The sequence below is a fragment of the Mya arenaria genome, chromosome 3 (genome assembly GCF_026914265.1).
Source record: "Mya arenaria isolate MELC-2E11 chromosome 3, ASM2691426v1".
NCBI lineage: Eukaryota > Metazoa > Mollusca > Bivalvia > Myida > Myidae > Mya > Mya arenaria.
In genome coordinates, this window is record NC_069124.1 from 79,352,998 (window position 1) to 79,372,205 (window position 19,208).

At 37.1% G+C, this 19,208-nt stretch overlaps 1 protein-coding gene and 4 non-coding genes across 5 annotated transcripts; 3 read left to right on the forward strand and 2 right to left on the reverse strand.

Moving 5' to 3' along the window:
- Window positions 1-6: 6 nt before the first annotated feature.
- Window positions 7-13,560, forward strand: LOC128229413 (probable asparagine--tRNA ligase, mitochondrial). Its single transcript, XM_052941324.1, has 12 exons — window positions 7-282; window positions 3,793-3,902; window positions 4,317-4,437; window positions 5,283-5,423; window positions 6,149-6,229; window positions 6,733-6,845; window positions 7,177-7,309; window positions 7,624-7,763; window positions 9,155-9,221; window positions 10,009-10,140; window positions 11,020-11,144; window positions 12,241-13,560. Exons 1-12 carry the CDS (start codon window positions 76-78, stop codon window positions 12,383-12,385), a joined length of 1,515 nt encoding a protein of 504 aa, XP_052797284.1. The 5' UTR covers window positions 7-75; the 3' UTR covers window positions 12,386-13,560.
- Window positions 13,561-16,605: 3,045 nt separating this feature from the next.
- On the reverse strand, window positions 16,606-16,677 carry Trnac-gca (transfer RNA cysteine (anticodon GCA)). Its single transcript has one exon. It is a non-coding gene; the product is annotated as a tRNA-Cys (tRNA).
- A 131-nt stretch (window positions 16,678-16,808) lies between these two features.
- On the forward strand, window positions 16,809-16,880 carry Trnac-gca (transfer RNA cysteine (anticodon GCA)). Its single transcript has one exon. It is a non-coding gene; the product is annotated as a tRNA-Cys (tRNA).
- Window positions 16,881-18,881: 2,001 nt separating this feature from the next.
- Window positions 18,882-18,953, reverse strand: Trnac-gca (transfer RNA cysteine (anticodon GCA)). The gene has a single exon. It is a non-coding gene; the product is annotated as a tRNA-Cys (tRNA).
- A 130-nt stretch (window positions 18,954-19,083) lies between these two features.
- Window positions 19,084-19,155, forward strand: Trnac-gca (transfer RNA cysteine (anticodon GCA)). The gene has a single exon. It is a non-coding gene; the product is annotated as a tRNA-Cys (tRNA).
- The last annotated feature ends 53 nt before the right edge of the window (window positions 19,156-19,208 follow it).

A 19,208-nucleotide genomic window follows, 5' to 3' on the forward strand; every position in this document is an offset into this window, starting at 1 on the left:
CGAACATTTTAATAAAGAAAACAAAATCGTAAAAGGTGGTTGTTAAAATAATAGTTTAACATAATTTTTAAATAAATGCATAAATGGACAAAATCAAATAAACAACAAACACACACACAACATTTACTGCGTACCGGGAACATGTCAGCGTCCATAGCTTTGACAATCTTGAGATTAAAAAACTTTCAAGTTATCTTACACCGATCATACAGTGTAAGACGAACAGTTAAAGAGATACTGAATGTAAGCCTACATGCTGAAAAGAAGCCAGTTACTTCAGCAGTAAGACATTCATTGATTATTAATATTGTGCACAACAGCTGAATTATAATACTGATGACATTGATGGAACCGGATAATTGATATGCATATACCGGCACTTATACTTCTCCACTATAGAGGTAGCCATTAGAGACCATTCAGGGGGATTTGATCAGAAAGGCTGAAAATTCAGGGGAATTTTTTATTATTTTGGGGGATTTTTATCTCCCGCCGGGAGACTGGGGGATGGATCGAAATTCTGGGGGATTTTTCCCCCAACGGCGGATATCACTGAAATTCTGGATCTAAGATGTAACCGGGTGCAAACGATATGTATATAAGGGCACTTATACTGTCTCGCTATGGAGCTAGCTTTTATAGCGACGCTGTAGAGAGTCCGCCTGCAGAGCGAAAGGTCGTGGGTTCGAACCCCCGACAGGTGCACATAGCAATTTGTGCAATCTGTTACATTTGGCGCCCAACGAGGGACCCATGTTATATGATATGCCTCAAGGTCTGTGCAAATCGACCTTTGTCTCTGAAATTCGAGGACGAATTTCAAAATGGAGGGGGAATGTGTAACCAGGTGCAAACGATGTGTATATAACTGCACTTATACTGTCTCGCTATGGAGCTAGCTTTTATAGGGACGTGGTAGAGTGTCGGCCTGCAGAGCGAAAGGTCGTAGATTCGAACCCTGACTGGTGCAAATAGAAATTTGTGCAGTCTGCAGACAATGCGAATGTCCGTCGGACAGTCGGACATGTCCGGTATATTTCCATTTTGACCGACGAAACTTTTGTTTTGGTCGGTCACAATGTCCGGTGAAAAATTACAGTCAGCACCGTTTAATTTTCGGAAAATTGACTCAGTTTCTAAATAAATGTTCAGAGTTATTTTTAACTATTATATCATGATTATTCAGCGTGTTAATCTGTGTATCACTATTTGTAAACCCCTTTTCGACATGTTTCCGTAAAAGCCGATAAAACGCGTAAGGTTCCGATCTCAGCTCGTACTATCATACTTTTATTTTACGGAAATGTTCGGAAATTACAAAGATCCGTATGTATTTATTTTCGGCGAAGTAGTTCCCGGCAATCGTGTTAATTTAAATATGATGATTAATATACCAAGCTGACTTTCTTTCCGCTCTGTTTAACATTGCCAATAACAAGAAATCTACTTTCGTTTTTGCATAAATGTTGTGCCTGAGTTTGACTTGTAGTACAATTCGTTACATTTTATAACTGTACTGTATCTTTGATTTAAAGATGAATTAAAAGAGTAAGATCTAGCTGTTCCATGGGTAGGCGAACAGATATGAGTTTTTTTTGGGGAGGCAAGGGAAGAAAAAAATTATGACATAAGATTCGAATATTCATTTTTTTTTACATGATGTTTAGCTTTTTTTGTAATTTATTATAGTACTGTAGGACAAATCTAACCAAAAAGATCTAAACCTGTTATAATGGGGAATTACAAAACTTATTTAAAAAAAGAGGCTTAAAATCAAGGTTTAGGCTGATGTAACCGAAAACTGTTTGTAACATTGCGACAGGTAAAAATTTGTTGCGACAGGTAAACTTTAAGTGTTTACCTGTCGCAATGTCCTGTGAAGGAGAAAAAGTTTTCGCGTTGTCTGAGTCTGTTACAAAGATATTTGGTCATAAGCCTGTTACCGGGCGCTTATCTATTATTAATAACACTGATATGTCTGGTATGAGGGCTCTTTAGTTTATAGGGAATATTGTGAGCGTAAGCCCTGAAATATAAAAAATACAAAATATAAGATATCTGGATAGGAAATAGCATGAATATAAGTACTAAGTGACCACAGCTGAATGCACGATTACATACATAGAAACAACATAAAACAATACAAACATATTACAACAATAAATACAATATTACAAATGTACATAAAATTTGTCAGTGCAAAGTTATCATAAAAGCCTACTTATTAAGTTGTTGTCAGCCTTGAGCATCTCTACATCTATGTATCTCCTAACACTTATCTACTGTAAACCAAGTATTGTCTCACTACATCAATGTATTTCTTAACACTTATCTACTTTTACCAAAATAGTTTCACTACATCTATGTATCTCTTAACACATATCTTCTTTTATCAAATATAACCTGACTACTACTCCTGACCAATACTTTGAAAAAAATGTGACCTCACAATCAAACAAGAAAATAACATTAAAAAAAAAGAACAATTTTAAAAAAAACCTGTATATCAAGTATTTCCAAATTGTTCACAGTAATACAACAAACTTAACAATAACCTCACTTGCTTAGCTCAAACACTAAATATATTAAATACTGATATATTGTTTTCTGTCTGCACTATACTAAACATTAACATTTTTTTATAGCTCAATTGTGATGAAAGCAGATAGCTTATAGAATCATGCACGAGTTTGTTAACTGGGTAGAAACCAGTTCTGATGTCCATTTTAAAAGGCAATGAGAAAGTTACGCTAGTGGGGATCGAACCCACATCCTCTTTGGTGAGAGGTGGACACCTATACATGTACCTCTAGTTGCTTAACAGCTAGCACAACAGCCCTCTGTTACAAGTACTTTTTATGGCTATCACTTAATTGCTAACATACCTTGTCATTACTGCATACATGCATGCTGGAGCCTGTCATGCAGGTAGAGTGCTCTGAGCTTAAGGGGCTAGACACCAGATAGTCCAAAAAACAGCAAAAACATAATTTCCCCAAAACAGCCTAGAATTTTTAATACCAGCTATTATGAGGCCGATAATACATCATTTTACATAATTAAAATAATATTTTGTTGGTGTCAGCTGAGTTTACCCATTTAAATTAGCGCACAATGGTTTCCCAGTTTATAGATTGTATATTTAGCATGTGAACATCGTGTGATTAGTACAGATATATATTTTTCTTGATAGATAAACCAAGTATATTTCAATTGGAATGATATGCAAAAACTGCAAAAGATACATGTGCCGTAGGCGATGTGATACATCAGTAAGATTCAATGTGTTGTATACAACGATATCAGTTTTATGTAAAATTTTCTTTTTTCTTGCAATTAAATAATCTGGTGTTTAATGCCTTTAAGCCTCGAAAAAGTACACACTACATCAATCAAATTGAATTGCACTAAGAAATTCTTATATTAAGAATATGTTAAGAAGTCCAGTGAAGGTTGAACCATGCATCCAGAGATTAAACATGCTTCAATCTCAGAAATTTAATTTGGGATTCTGTAGGCATTGAATAAATAAAATATGAAACAATGAAGTTATTGTCACAATTCAGCTAACACTATTAAAGATTGCTATGAATAGTCACAAAGGACTAAAGTCACATTCTGTTGCATAGTCAGTTTGACAAAACACCATACAGTGTAAGACAATTGCAAGTAAATTCAGGCAGTACCACACATGTCGCATGTATACATGTATGAGATTGATGTGTTGATAATCCGTGGCACATGCTCAAATTAATATTATACTGGATATAGTGTTTTAATGTACATTTTCAGGGCTGGCTGCGGCATGTAAGGAAACAGAAGAATGTTGTGTTTTGCAGTCTCTATGATGGAAGCACTGACAAACACTTGCAAGTTGTTGCTGACCCACAGATTTGCCATGAGTATTTGCTGAATTTTATTTTCTACTTCAATTTTGTGAATAAATGCATTATTTTATGTTTTTGTTAATAGTGACACTCCCACAGTTTAAGACTAAAGCATAATTAATAAAACTAAATAATACTGGCCAGATTTAAATCACACTTTTAGATAAACATGTACATGTCATCATTTTCTGAAAAATACTATTAGAACTTGAAGGACACATGTTGTGCTTATATACTGTATTCATTTCATTAACACAATAATATAAAGTTTTAACAAGAACATTTCTGTACATTGCATTTCTTGTTAGTCATTGAACATGGTGGAGATTTTGCATGATATGTTCATGTAATATAAACTTTAACACATACATGTACATATATACTGTATTTAATGCCTGTTAGATAAATAAGACCAAAATGTTGCTTCAGAGAGCTGTGCACTGGCTGCAGTGTTGAGGTGGGCGGGTCCCTGGTGCCAAGTCAGGGGCGGGGACAGGCAGTAGAGCTCCAGGCTGACCATCTCAGCATTGTTGGTCCCTGTGATAATGAGGTGAGTCTGAAGTTAGTCTATATCTAGTGATTACTCCATGTGCATTAACATTGTGTTATGGGTGACATGAGTTCTGAAGTGAGGAGTGTAGCTCAGTGTATTTTAAAACTACTTTAAATACAGTCGAAACTCATTATGTTGCTTTTGTCGCGACCTAGGGAAAAAGGTTGAGATAACGAACATTCGACACATCCGAATTAAAGAAATATATCACCAATCCCAACACATTTGAGTTTGATTTATTTCTGACATCCGAAGTTTGCAATTGTTACCGACGTGAAAACAGCAAACATATTATTCAAAAATAAATTGGAAAAAAAACCACAAACTATTTGTGGCAAATTGATTTAATTCACGTTATGTTTCATAACACAGAATAAAATTATACTTGAGTTGAATAATGAATATGTATTGGCATCTCAGTGTTTATTTTCTGACGCATTTGGGATCGAATTTCAGCCCCATTCCATATTCTTAAACATATACTTTTTTCCCAAAAGTGAAAATGTAATTCCCAATTTTTATTTATAAAAATTGACCCCAACCATTTTCGGAAGAATAAGTGTTTTCTATAAGAAACAAACTTTGTCACATACTTTCAAGTCTATTTTTTTCGAAGCAATCTTGTTCATTTCTAGGTAAAATTGGAGTTCCCAATTTTAATCAATATGGCGCATTTTTCCAAATCAGAAAGTCCCCGGCCCTATTTCCACTTTAACTATTTTGATATCTTTGTGTCATTTTTAAAATCAGATTAGAAAGACATTCATTTATAACATTAAGACAATGTTGCATGTAATATAGCTAATGGTTTAAAATTGTTTATATGGATGTATAACAAGTAGGTGTACCCGATAAAGCCAAAAACTGAGTACACAGCAGACCAGTTGCGAGCCTTTCCCCATCTGCGGGCTCGTACAATCTTGCACCAGAAACTTCTCAGGATCAGAAGTACGGCCTCTATGGCTGTACATAAATACTTTCTGGTAAGTGATCACATCTTCTTGTTTTCACTGGTTTTCCATAGTATTTTTCAATGTTGTTATAGCTTTCGCTGAATTATTCCTATGCGATGAAATCAAATACAAAACTTTTGCCTGTTTTTTGTGGGTTTACAACTTTACCTGTTTGAAAATAAACTTTGATTTTGAAGCTAATATTGGCTAATATAATACTCCGCAATAATCCAACTAGTGAATGTCAATGTGCATAATTTTAGCCTATTGGTCAATCACACATATCAAGAAGAAGCTACTGCCGTGCCGCCATGAGTGATTGACGTATACAATGAACATATTATAACTATGAGAAAAGTGCCCTAAAATCCTGCAGAGTATGCATATACATGTTGTGTATACATTGTTATCACTTTTACCATTCAAGTTAATGAAAGCTTTGAATGACATTCTCACAAATAACAGACCAAACAGCTTAAAGACATGAAATTACCTTCTCAAATCTGCTATCAGTGTTGTACAAATGTAAAAAGAAATTTTGACCTTTCTTTGTTTAACTCATTGACAAGCATATTTTACTAAGTGTGTTTGCAAACAACAGTAGGTAATATCAAATAAATAGCTTTGAGATGCAAAAAGCACTGTCATAACTGTTATTGATCAGTCAGTCAAACGGTCAGTTTTACGTTTTGAGCATTGTTTACACAAAGTATCCTTTCTTTTATGAAGTTGTTGTACAAATAATACATTTTCAGGACAATCATTTCTTGTTTGTACACACGCCAATAACCACGTCTGTAGATTGTGAAGGTGCCGGGGAAACGTTTTCCATCAAGGTACCTTAAGTATGAAGTACCTTACCTCTGATTGAATGGTTTAATGTTGGATATACATGAAAAATAAATGAGAATGCCTTTTGAACTTAATAAATTGCCTTTGAAGGTTTGAAAAGATTTTGTCTCATCCTGGAACTAATATTATAAGTTACGGGGTTAGTAGGTGACCCGATATGGGATATACAGGGCAAAGGAAACCATATCTGATGAGTATACCCGAATATGGTTTCCTGCACCCCATATATCCCATATTGGGTCACCTACTAACCCCGTAACTTGTATATCACGTCAACGACCTGTATACATGTTGAAATGATTCATCGGATTCGGAAAAAAGCAGGAAAAATACGGGGTCATCGCGTGACCAGTCCTGGACTAATAGCATTGCGTCATTTATAATGGAGTCGTGATATAAAGCTATTACTTTCCATTACTACGTTGCCTCCCTTCTCTGTACATCTCATGTACACATACAAGGTATTATATTATATGGCTCTATGCAGACAGGTGAGGAGCTCAAACCTGGTGCTGGAGGCAGAGATGGTCCAGGTCATTTCTTCAACAGCCCCACCTACCTGACCGTGTCTGGACAGCTCCACCTGGAGGTCATCACAGGGTATCTCTACATTACAATATAGTAGAATGGAATTAAATAAAATGTAGTGAAATTGAAGGTGTATTTATTTCTTTGTTGGCATAAAGGCAAGCACAATGCACTGACTTTGATCAGAAGATAAATCGAAGAAAACATTACAGACTTTGTATAATATAATATTTTTGTCTTTAGAAATGAATACCAGGATGTATTAGCCAAAATATAATATTGCGTATGACATTTCAAGGATCTGCTTATCTTTATTCTGTGTGGTGATATAAGGGGAGATTGTATTTAATTTACAGTGAAGTACCACAATTTAAATGTATGTATGAATCTCTGCATGTTTCAGTTCATTTTTGAAGGCATACAGTTTTGGGCCAACATTTAGGGCGGAGAAGTCTTTGGGTCGCCATCATCTGGCAGAGTTCTACATGATAGAGGCAGAAGTAGCATTTACACAGTCAATGGAGTGTATACTGCAGGTGAAATGTTTCTGTAATATGAGACACTGTCACAAAGATAACCTGTATTTCATTATTTTCTTTCTATTTTTTTGTGAATTAGATACTTGCCATTATTTTCAGTAAAGCCTAAATCTACCGGTAGCTAATTGTTGGTATTTTGTTTTTCCCTTTGTGTCTAGCCATCTAGTTATAACCAAAAAGCTGAGGATACCATGATATGCTTACATAAAACATGAGACAAGAACATTGTATTTTGGAAATAAGATTTCAAATCATGCCTAACAGCATATATCATATTCATTAATTTGACTTAACTCATTTCATCTCTGCAGGTGATGGAGGGTTTGGTGAAGTCCATGACCCAGTCAGTACTGGACAGCCATGAGGGAGAGGTTGAGGACCTGTGGAAACACAGCCAAGTCAGCGACCAGTCCGACATTGTCAACAGACTGCTTAATAAGACCTATATCAGGTACCATTGGTTTTTCACTGTTCAATAAGCCCTAATCCAGGTACCACTGGTTTATCACTGCTCAAAAGCACTGTGCTAGGCACCTGTGGTTTGTCACTGCTCAATAAGGCCAATGTTAGGTATCTGTGGTTTATCGCTGCTCAATAAGGCCAATGTTAGGTATCTGTGGTTTATCGCTGCTCAATAAGGCCAATGTTAGGTATCTGTGGTTTATTGCTGCTCAATAAGATCAATGTTAGGTATCTGTTGTTTATCGCTGCTCAATAAGGCCAATGTTAGGTATCTTTGGTTTATCGCTGTACAATAAGGCCAATTTAAGGTATCTGCAGTTTATCGCTGCTCAACAAGGCCAATGTAAAGTATCTGCGGTTTATCGCTGCTCAATAAGACCAATGTTAGGTATCTTTGGTTTATCGCTGTACAATAAGGCCAATGTAAGGTATCTGCAGTTTATCGCTGCTCAACAAGGCCAATGTAAGGTATCTACGGTTTATCGCTGCTCAATAAGGGCAATGTTAGGTATCTGTTGTTTATCGCTGCTCAATAAGGCCAATGTTAGGTACCTTTGGTTTATCGCTGTACAATAAGGCCAATGTAAGGTATCTGCGGTTTATCGCTGCTCAACAAGGCCAATGTAAGGTATCTGCGGTTTATCGCTGCTCAATTAGGCCAATGTAAGGTATCTGCGGTTTATCGCTGCTCAACAAGGCCAATGTAAGGTAACTGCGGTTTATTGCTGCTCAATAAGGCCAATGTAAGGTATCTGCGGTTTATTGCTGCTCAATTAGGCCAATGTTAGGTACCTGTAGTTTATCACTGATCAATAAGGTCTTTGTCATGTATCTGTGGTTTATCAGTGCTCAATAAAGCCAATGTTAGATACCTGTACTTTATCGCTGCTCAAAAGCGCCTTGGTCAGCTACTGTTGGTTTGAAAATGCTAAATAAGACCTGTGTCAGGTACCTGTGGTTTATCACTGCTCATTAAGGCCTTTGTCAGGTACGACAACTCGTACTGTTGTTTACCACTAATCAATAAGGCCTTTGTCATGTGTCTTTAGTTTATTATTGCTCATTAAGGCCTTTGTCTGGTACTGTTTGTTTATCATTGCTCAATAATGCCTTTATTAGTAACCAGTTAGTTTGTAAATGCTCAATAAGGCCTTTGTCATGTATCTATGGTTTATCAATGCTCAATAAGACATATTTTAGGTACATCCACAGGGGTTTCTCTCGAAAAAAATACGGTAATATAATTTATAGATTACACAATTTATAGAGGGTAAAAAGAAAGGAGGCTTCATCAGATTCTGCTTCTGTTCTCTTGTTTATACCAGAGTTACCTGCCTCAATTTTTGTATAGTGTAAATAAGTGGTCTTTTTCTTTTTCAGAATGTCATATTCAGATGCAATCAAAATTTTAGAAAATAAAAAGGACAACTTTAAAGAATCTCCAAAGGTCGTATAACTGTTTTCTGTTCTAGCTGTTATTTTTTTCCAAATATTTAACACTTCAAAACACTATTTATGAACTTCCTGTTCTAAGAAATTACATTGTCTGCAACCACAGTACTACTTCTGTTACACTTCATACATACAGTGGGAAAATTGACTGACGAAAGCTGGTTTTAATGATTATGCATGAGGCAGGGAAGACTACTGATTTTTTTAATGAAATCACATGTTACAATTAAATACTCTTCAATAACCCTATATTGTCAGTTGTCTCAACAGGTGTGTGGTCTAGGTGTAAGTGTCTGTTTTGAAATGTGTAGTGATCTGGCAGACTGAGTTCAATTCAAGCCCTCTGAAGAATACTTTTTTTTCAATGGGAAAACAGTTGTATTAGTGTCTGAGCATATATCCGCATTGGTTTCATGGGGAAACACTGAAACTGACTCATATATTGTTCATGATTATGTGATTTTCTTAACAATGGTTCACAAAGAAGCAGAGTGCAGTAGTGTATAGGGGGTATCCGATCGTAAAGAAATTATTGTTAAATAAATGTACAAACACAACAAAGACATATCAACATGATTTCTGTGCTGCATGTTTTTTCTTGTTTAATGTTACGTGACTTATGTCATATCACTCAGTCACGAAAGTGGCAACCTACTGATCCACTGAAAAGGTCTGCAAACAAACCAGTTTAAAAGTAAATTTTAATGATTGGCGTATACAGGAAACAGTTTTTAATGTGACCATAAGGCAGCTCATTTGAAAAGTATGTTCACACATTTCAGTGGGGCTGCGACTTGTCGAAGGAACATGAGAAGTTTTTGGTGAAGCATTGTGGAAATGTTCCAGTATTTGTGACTGATTTTCCCACAGAAATAAAGCCTTTCTACTGTAGGCAAAATGAGGACCATGCTACAGTTAGTCTTAGTTATTTAAATGTTTTCTGCCTAAAATAACTTTCTAATGAATTATATCCTGTCGGGTGAATATTTGAGCGTTTTATTTGTTGAAAACCCATATTCAGTTGTGGTGTCAAACACTAGAAACGATTAGTATGTTATTTTGTTTTTCCTTTTCAGAGATTTTTATACTTGGAAATTCCAAAGTTAGGATTGTTGTGTTAAATGTGAAAGTTTTGAACAAAAAATCGAAATTTGATCATCTAGAATTTCCTTGTGCTCAATTTTGATATTGTCAAAATCTGGATGGTTATGCAAAGTTATTGTGCGGTAGGTTTATGCACTTCCCTGACATACTTTTTGCTTTGATATTGACAAACAGTCTGAAAAAGTTTGTGTCACATGAATCACAAAAATTATTACATATGTACTTACAAAACTTTATAATTACATTCACATTTTGATTTGTCAATGATCCTCAAAATTTTTTCTCTGTTCCTCTGACCATTTATCCCTCAATCATTAGTCCATTCATAACTGTTGAGTCAAATGTATTGGCAAAATTATTGTTCTTATAGTTATTTAGCTTAATAGATATTTTGTTTACCACTTTAAATGTTTTGCTTGCCATTTCACTTAGCAAGAAGTTATGGCCTCCTGGGTTGGTTGAAAATGGGCTTCGAAATCTTGTGTCATGTGTGTAAACCCTTATTGTCAAATTGTGTGGTGGGATTGTAAATTTGTAAATTGTTTGGATTATGGGTTGAATATGAAAAGTTATGGCCCTTGACATAATAAATTTCATGTCACTCATACCTGTGCCTGCCTTTTTTTTAGTGCTGCTTACTGAAATTGTACTCTTTGTTGAACATGATTACATCATCCATGTCTATGTAGGTTGGAGCAGTAGACTTGTTGGTTCCTGGGGTGGGTGAGCTTTGTGGGGGGAGCCTGAGAGAGGAGAGGCATGACATCCTCCGGCCACGTCTGGACAACCTGGGCCTGACACAACCATATCACTGGTAAGAGAGAAATGTTTCTGGGTAGGGGGACCTTCATGATCTTCCTGCAGGTTAGCTTTGTGGGGGTAGCCTTGATGAGAAGGGACATGACATTCTCTGTTCACACCTGGACAACCTCAAACTTACACAATGATACCACTAGTGTAGAAAACAACCCCATATTGTCTGACTAGGTCGTGTCATAAGTTGGACATAATTACAAGATTGAGTTTTCACTCTGCATTTATACAGTTTCAAGTAGTTTGAATTCTGCCAATGAAGATTTTGACTTTTTTTTTTTTTTTTAATTTTATGTAGGCTGGCTGAGCATCAAAATAATTACATAATAGAAAAAGTATTACTTATTATCATCCACCTAACTGAAGGTTTCAGGAGATGAATATTTTTTTGGCGTTACCCGCCGTTTGTCATTTCGTCCATCTATCCGCCAGTCATATTTGTTCTTTCTGGAACAATATTTTGGTAAGGATTGGTCAGATAATGTTCAAACTTGGTCGAAATGTATCAAAAACAAGGCCATTAGGTTAAATCTTAAAGAAAACTTGTGAACAAACAGAGACATTATATCCACTCCAATCTTCATGAAACTTAATCAGAACTTGCCTTGATGAAATCTTGACTTGGTTTGAAACTAGATCACATGGAGTCAAAAACTAGGTCACTAGGTCAACTCTTTCAAAAACTTTAGAAATGCACTAGAGGCTATTTTTTGCAATGTTTTGGATCCAATCTGGCCAAGATGAAATCTTTTATTAGTTTGAAACTTGGTAATGTAGGGTCTAATTCTAGGTTACTAGGTCAAATCTACATTAAATTTATACTACACTATTTACTGGGTATGATATTCAAACAGTTGAAAACAAACTCATATCTTATATCAATTTTCAAAAGAGTCCATCACTCTGCATGTTTTTGTGGGAATATTTCACCAATACATGATTTCCAATGCTACTTTTGGTTGAAGACATCAATTTAACGAATTTGGTTGTAATTTGGTATACTAATTATAATTATATTTAATTATTATAGAAAATAGATTGTACAGTTTATGCTTGACAAGTGAACCAAACAGAAACATTTTCTTTAATGTATCCAGGTACCTTGAGCTTCGCCAGTTTGGTTCAGTGCCACATGGAGGCTTTGGGCTCGGGTTTGAGCGTTACCTACAGTGTCTTCTTGGTATCCACAACATCAAGGACACTATTCCCTTTCCCAGATGGGTTCAACACTGCCCGCTGTAGTAATGCATGTCAACTGGGATGCCTATTGGAATGATAAAAGTACTGTGTTATGTATGACATGTGGTATTTTAAACCCATGAACAAACTTTAGGAGGGGTTGCCTGTGTATAAAGGGCTTTCTTCTTTTGTTTTTCATTAAAATGACTGAATATTGGGCATATCTCTGTAACCCAATGGAGCCATGTTTTGATGTTAAGAAATTGCATAATAACTTAAACTTTCCTTTCTGCAAAAAAAACATGTCTATTGATTGTTAACGGCTGTTTAATGTACATCTTAGTGACTTGGGTATGAACGCAATTGGGTTGGTCAATGTGTGTGGAGTACGAAGGACTCCACGCGTACTTTGACCAACCCAATTGCGTTCATATCCCCAATAATGACATCAACCCCGCAATTCATTCCTTATATTTACACCAATAGTTCATTATTTCATCCAAGAATTGTTAAAAAAATACTTCATTTCATTTAAGAAAACCTTTCAGTAATCCGTGATTACCCATTCTGTAAATAGAACGACCCGACTATAACCTGAAACATTTTTTTCAAATGATGTCACATTAACGCGGGAAAAGATCAACCACTTGAAATCACTTTAAAACGTAAAATTGAAACACTTCTGGTACCAATATATTTAAAATATAATAAACTATCACTTTTAAAAATGTTGATCTATATTTTACGGGACCTGTAGACACAATACAACCAATAACATGATCAATAGCTTTCAGGTATATTGTTATGCAATGAATTACGATCCGAACATATCCGAAGATGTTGCGTTCATCGATTGATGAACGCAGTTGCCGAAATGACGTTCATTTAAGGAAGGAAGTTGAGGTGTAAATATTAGTTAACAACAGTGTATTCTTACGGATATTTGCCATGACAAAATAATAAAAAAAACATAACAAAATAAAACTTTTGCAATATTTGTGTACACAATGAAACTAAAAATATTGGTGAAATAAAATCACAATGATCATTCACTACTACTTTACAAATGATCTGCTAACTGATTATGTATGAAATCAACACATTTTTCAATGTGAATCATTGAAAGAAATATTTTGTATATTAACACAAACTCTGTGTGTGCGTGTGTGTGCGTGTGTGTGTATGTGTGTTCTTGACATATTATGTAAATATGATCTATGTTGAAAATAAATGGGAAAATAAAAAGTAACCCATTTAACCCATGTAATGTTATATAGTTTATATGAACGGTTAAATGCCATTTTGAGTCCAGGTTTAGTTGAAAGACCTTAAAGAATGCCATTTTTGGCCTACACACCTTAACATTATAGAAACATAGGCCCCAATTTCTCAATAACTTATAACAGGATTAAGCTAATCTCACTTTTTTGTTGTTCTATAAAATGTGTTATATTAACTTCTTCAAGAATTTTTAGAAATTATGTAGGAATAATCTTATGAATATCAGAATAAACCATTTTTCAATTATCAAAATCCATTTTCAGTATGTATTTTGCCTAATTGAAATAAGCGACTTAAGCCTGGCTTAAGCTTAAGAAGTTTGGAGAAATTGGGGCCTGGTGCTTGGATGACAAACAGTGAAATTGGAAAACCAGAAACAGACTATCAGATTGAGCTATTTTGGGGTGTATTTCTATACATGTACGTATAGGACTAGTCAATAGAGATTTTTATAAAACAACGCTGGAATAGGTTTACTTATAAACTGAGACATCCACCTACTCCCAGCTATAAACAACAAGAACAAAAATAACAAAATTTGTGTTAAAAGAATCTTTGCAGTCAAATGAAAAGCGAAATTCCCAAATCATTTTGAAAATTGAATCATGCATATTTATTAAGTTACCTCCCCATAACCGTTTGTCCGTAAGTCAGTTCCTCCATCCGTCAACACTTGCTTAAAAACATCTCCTCTGGAACTACATGGCCAAATTCAATGAAACTTCACAGTCAACTGAACAAAATCCTGTCAGTGTGCAGTCAATCACCTTGAGTCCTGTCAGTGTGCAAGAAACTGTGACAAGTCCTGTCAGTGTGCAGGCAACTGTGACAAGTCATGTCAGTGATTATCCAGGCAACATGTTTGACCAGTATGTTTTTATGCCCCGAAGGTGGGCATATTAAAATCGCACCGGCTGTCCGTCCGTGTGTCTGGCTCAATAACTCGTGTCCGTGCTCTAACTTTCTCTTGTATGAACAGATTTTAAAATGACTTGCCACATGTGTTCGACATACCAAGACGACGTGTCGTGTGCAAGACCCGTGTCCTTACCTCTAAGGTCAAAGTCACACTAAGTGTTTATTCACATTGGAATGCTGCATATAAGTACATAGAGTATAAGTTGTCATGTCCGGGCTGTAACTCTCTCTTGTATGGACATATTCTAAAATAACTTGCCACGTGTGTTTTACATACTAAGACGACGTGTCGCGTGCAAGACCTGTGTCCCCCCCTCTAAGGTCAAGGTCACACCTAGGTCTTTGTTCACAATGGAATGCTGCATATAAGGACATAGAGTATACGTTGTCGTGTCCGGGTTGTAACTTTCTCTTGTATGGACATAATTTAAAATGACTTGCCACATGTGTTTGACATATCAAGGCGAAGGGTCGCGTGCAAGACCCGTGTCCCTACCTTTAAGGTCAATGTCACACTAAGTGTTATTAACAAAGGAATGCTGCATATATAAGGACATAGAGTTTAGGTTGTTGTGTCCGGGCTTTCTCTTGTATGGACTGATTTTAAAAATGATTTTAAAATTGTTGTTCGATTTATTTGAACTTAAAACTTGCATTGAAGTGCAAAATAGTACTTGAAAAGGGTATTCTAAAAGTAATATTTAAAGGCTACCGAAAAACAACAAAAACATTTTTTTCTTTGGTGGCAAGTATGTATTTAGACCAGGGTCTTTCGGTGTAGGTCTTGAGTGGACCAGGAGGAACATGGCTGAGTGTTGCAGTTCTGGGACTCCAGACGCTGGTCCCTGTCCGTAAACTTGTCAGGGACGGCCGTGTCCTTAGCAATACATCGCACTGCTCGCGGTTGTAGACCACCTCCACAAGGTTTCCAGCACTAACCCGATGGAAAAGTACGTATATGATACATTTTAAATTCATATTTAGTGTGGTAATACTCGAAATGAACTCCGGTCGTAATACACGCAATACTAGATACCTCAGACCAGATCGTTTTAAACCAGACATTTCCGCACTCCACCTCCGTGCATGGCTTTGCTTCCTTAGGACGTTCGTCTTCGTGGCACTCCGAAACGTCCGCGTCCGCTATCATCTGACCTCCGCCGTGCCGCCTCATGCAGATCACTGAAGTACAACGCGCTTGGGAAAACTGCTAATAATTGAAAACAATAACGTGACTGTAATCACTAATCAGACAATTAGATGTTAAGTTTCAAAATCCTGGTGTTACAAAAATATGAAGGGAATGGCTCTGTCGTGTTCTTATCCGAAGTCTTTATATTAAAGTTACTGGTGTTTAACACAGATAATAAATATGACAATGAGATGTTCTGTTTAAGATTGCTTGGAGGTGAACTATTCTATATTTTACCGTTTCATAGGTCATGTAGCGATGAAATATAAAACACACACAATCATAAATACTCTGTAGTTTGCTGACCTTACTATTTAGCCCTGCGGATCAGTATCCGCCACACAGTGCTTGCTTACATTGGCTCTCGGCAGCGGGGCGAGCAGGGACAAAGCAAAGGTAATGTGGCAGAGGGTGACCGCCGTCCGTGGCGCAGTAGATGCTAGCTCTTCGTTTCCGTGTAACCACAAAACTCAGCAGAACACTTCACCCGAAGGTACAAATAGCCTTAAATTATACTGCGCTTTTGCAAGTCTATTGCGCCTGTACATGAAGTACATCGAAAGCCTGTTTCGTTGCAGGATGATTACACTGATTTAATTTGCTAATTCTCATTTCGCATGGAATACATGAAAGAGACATAACCGAGGATGTCCAATCCAAGAACCACCTGTTGCCAGTGCAGGTTCCGTTTTCGCACGCCTCCTCGCTCGCAGTCTCCCCCGTGCGACTTTGTAGCTGGGCCGTGCCCTCCCCAACCTTGTTCCGGAATTCGAACTACGCTAAACAACACCGCCCAAAACCACAGAATATCGTGCACGCAGTAAGTCGCATAGGGCATCTGTGTTTGCATGTATATGTAACCTTTAGTGTGACCGTCATAAAAATATACTTCAGGGGACACCCGGGTTCGAACCGGGGACCTCTCGATCTGCAGTCGAATGCTCTACCACTGAGCTATATCCCCTTATAAACGTAGTTTTCCATCACATATTTCTAAATATGAAGCAGCTGCAGAGGATCTTATCTATATGACATGTGACGACACATGATATTTACGGTGTCTATAGAAAAACATTGTAGAAAGGAATTTTATATGGGGATATAGCTCAGTGGTAGAGCATTCTACTGCAGATCGAGAGGTCCCCGGTTCGAACCCGGGTGTCCCCTTATACTTTTAACGAAATGGTTAGAAATGAACCGCATTGAAGTTAAATAGTATAGTACATCTCTATAAAGACTCCACAATCAATTATTTCTAAAGGTTACTGTAACTATTTGTAGTGTACCGAACATAAATCAGTCAAAAGGTAGTTCGCATGAACACTAGAATTTCGTAACCTTTCTACTTTCTGTAAAATGTTTGTCATAAGTAAATACTGAATGGGACACCCTGGTTCAAACCAGGAACCTCTCGATCTGTATTGGACGCTATGTCCCCTATAAGTTCTGTGCCGAGTGAAAACCGCCCATCTAGATTGGATGTTATGATATATTGTTGCGGAACATTGCATCATTTATCATCATCGCCTTTTTAGTGAACGATATAACGACGTGAAGTATGATATGCCATATGGGGATATAACTCAGAGGAACAGCATTCGACTGCATATCGAATGGTCCGTAGGCCCCTTATTCTTTTAGCAAAATGGTCACATGGAAAGACGTCAATAACGGCAAACAGTCAAACGTACATTGTACAATATCGAAAAACACTCAAACGTACATGTCAAATTCAGTCCAAATGATCCTGCATACAGTTCCGATAAAATGTGAATGGTAAATAAAAGCTGTGTTTCGTTAGCTAAACATACGACAGCCGACAACAGAGATCGAAACGATGACTGTCGCGACTGCATGTCATTGGTCATTCAAAAGTTCCGATAAAATGCACATAAATGAATATAAATCATACTTGATAAAATAATATTTCGTTCTCTGATAATTACCGTATGTTCTCATCGTTTTATCAATGGCATTCGACGATTTCCAAATGCCACATGTTTACGCTTTATGTTTTAAATAAAATACAGTTCAAGTTTTTTTGGGATGGAAAACAAAACGAATTTGGCTCACTTCTCCCAAGTCGCTTTCCACCACTGATAGCAGGAGCGCCGGAAGCAACCTCGCTTGGTAGCTGGTTTCAGGCTGATGCAGTACGACTAAGCATTGATCTGGGAGGTGGTGGTGGTGGAGATGCGCTGCTGGCACGTAACTAAACATGTTCTTTCTCTATCCCTGTCCACACGTCACGCTTCATGGAGATCAGGGATCCGTGTACTACTTGCAAAAGCAGTGGTGTAGAACGTCCCAGAACTCTATAATCTGAAACAGGCACCAGTATGCATCATTATAATGATAAGTTTGTTATGCCCTTGATGTTTGTGTAAAAAAGCCGCACCTTGGAGACAATTTGATGTGAAGTTTCAAAATCTGTGGGGGCTCGGTCGAACATGTATCCATATCCTTTATATTTAAGTTACTGGTAATTGACTCTGTCAACAAATGCAACAATAAGATGTTCTATTCAAGTTTGCTGTGAGGTGAACTATTCCATTTCTTTTTACCGTATCATGGGCCATGTAGCGATGAACTGTAAAACACAAAAAACCCATAAAATCACTGTAGTTTGCTGACCTGACTTTATAGCCCTGTGAACCACTCTTATCCTCTTGGTTCTTGCTTACATAGGCGCTCGGAAGTAAGTAAGGCATTGACAGTGCACCGGTGGTCCGGTAAAATATGGTTGACGCCCGTGGTGCAGTGGATGCTACTCGTTTACACGCAACCACCATACTACTTCCGAGGGTATGAATATCCTTAAAATGTGTTGCACTTTTGAATGTCTATTGCACTTATACAAGATGTACATTTAATGACTCACTTTTGACATCGATTTAAGTTGCAAAATTGTTATTTCGTAAAATAAATGCGCGAGACAATACCGTGTATGTCCAATCCGTACAGAATCACCTGCACCTATCGACCGCCCCTAGCTACCAACTAGGCTAACCCGTGCCACACAGGTACCACCGATCCCAAACCTCCTCAGTCTCGTTCCAAAACCACAGTATACCGTACACTTTAAACACCAAGCTACTTGCATAGGACATCTGTGTTTGCATGTGTATGTATACAGCCTTCAGTGTGACCGTCATAAAAATATTCTTAAGGGGACACCCGGGTTCGAACCGGGGACCTCTCGATCTGCAGTCGAATGCTCTACCACTGAGCTATATCCCCTTACAAAGAATCTATTGTCCACGTATTTCTAAATATGAAGCAGCTGCAAAGGATCTTATCTTTATGATATATGGCGACATATTGCATTTAAAGTGTCTACGAAATAACACTGTAGGACCGAGCGAAGCATGGGGATATAGCTCAGTGGTAGAGCATTCGACTGCAGATCGAGAGGTCCCCGGTTCGAACCCGGGTGTCCCCTTATACTTTTAACGAAATGGCTAGAAATGGCCCGCATTGAAGTGAAATAGTATA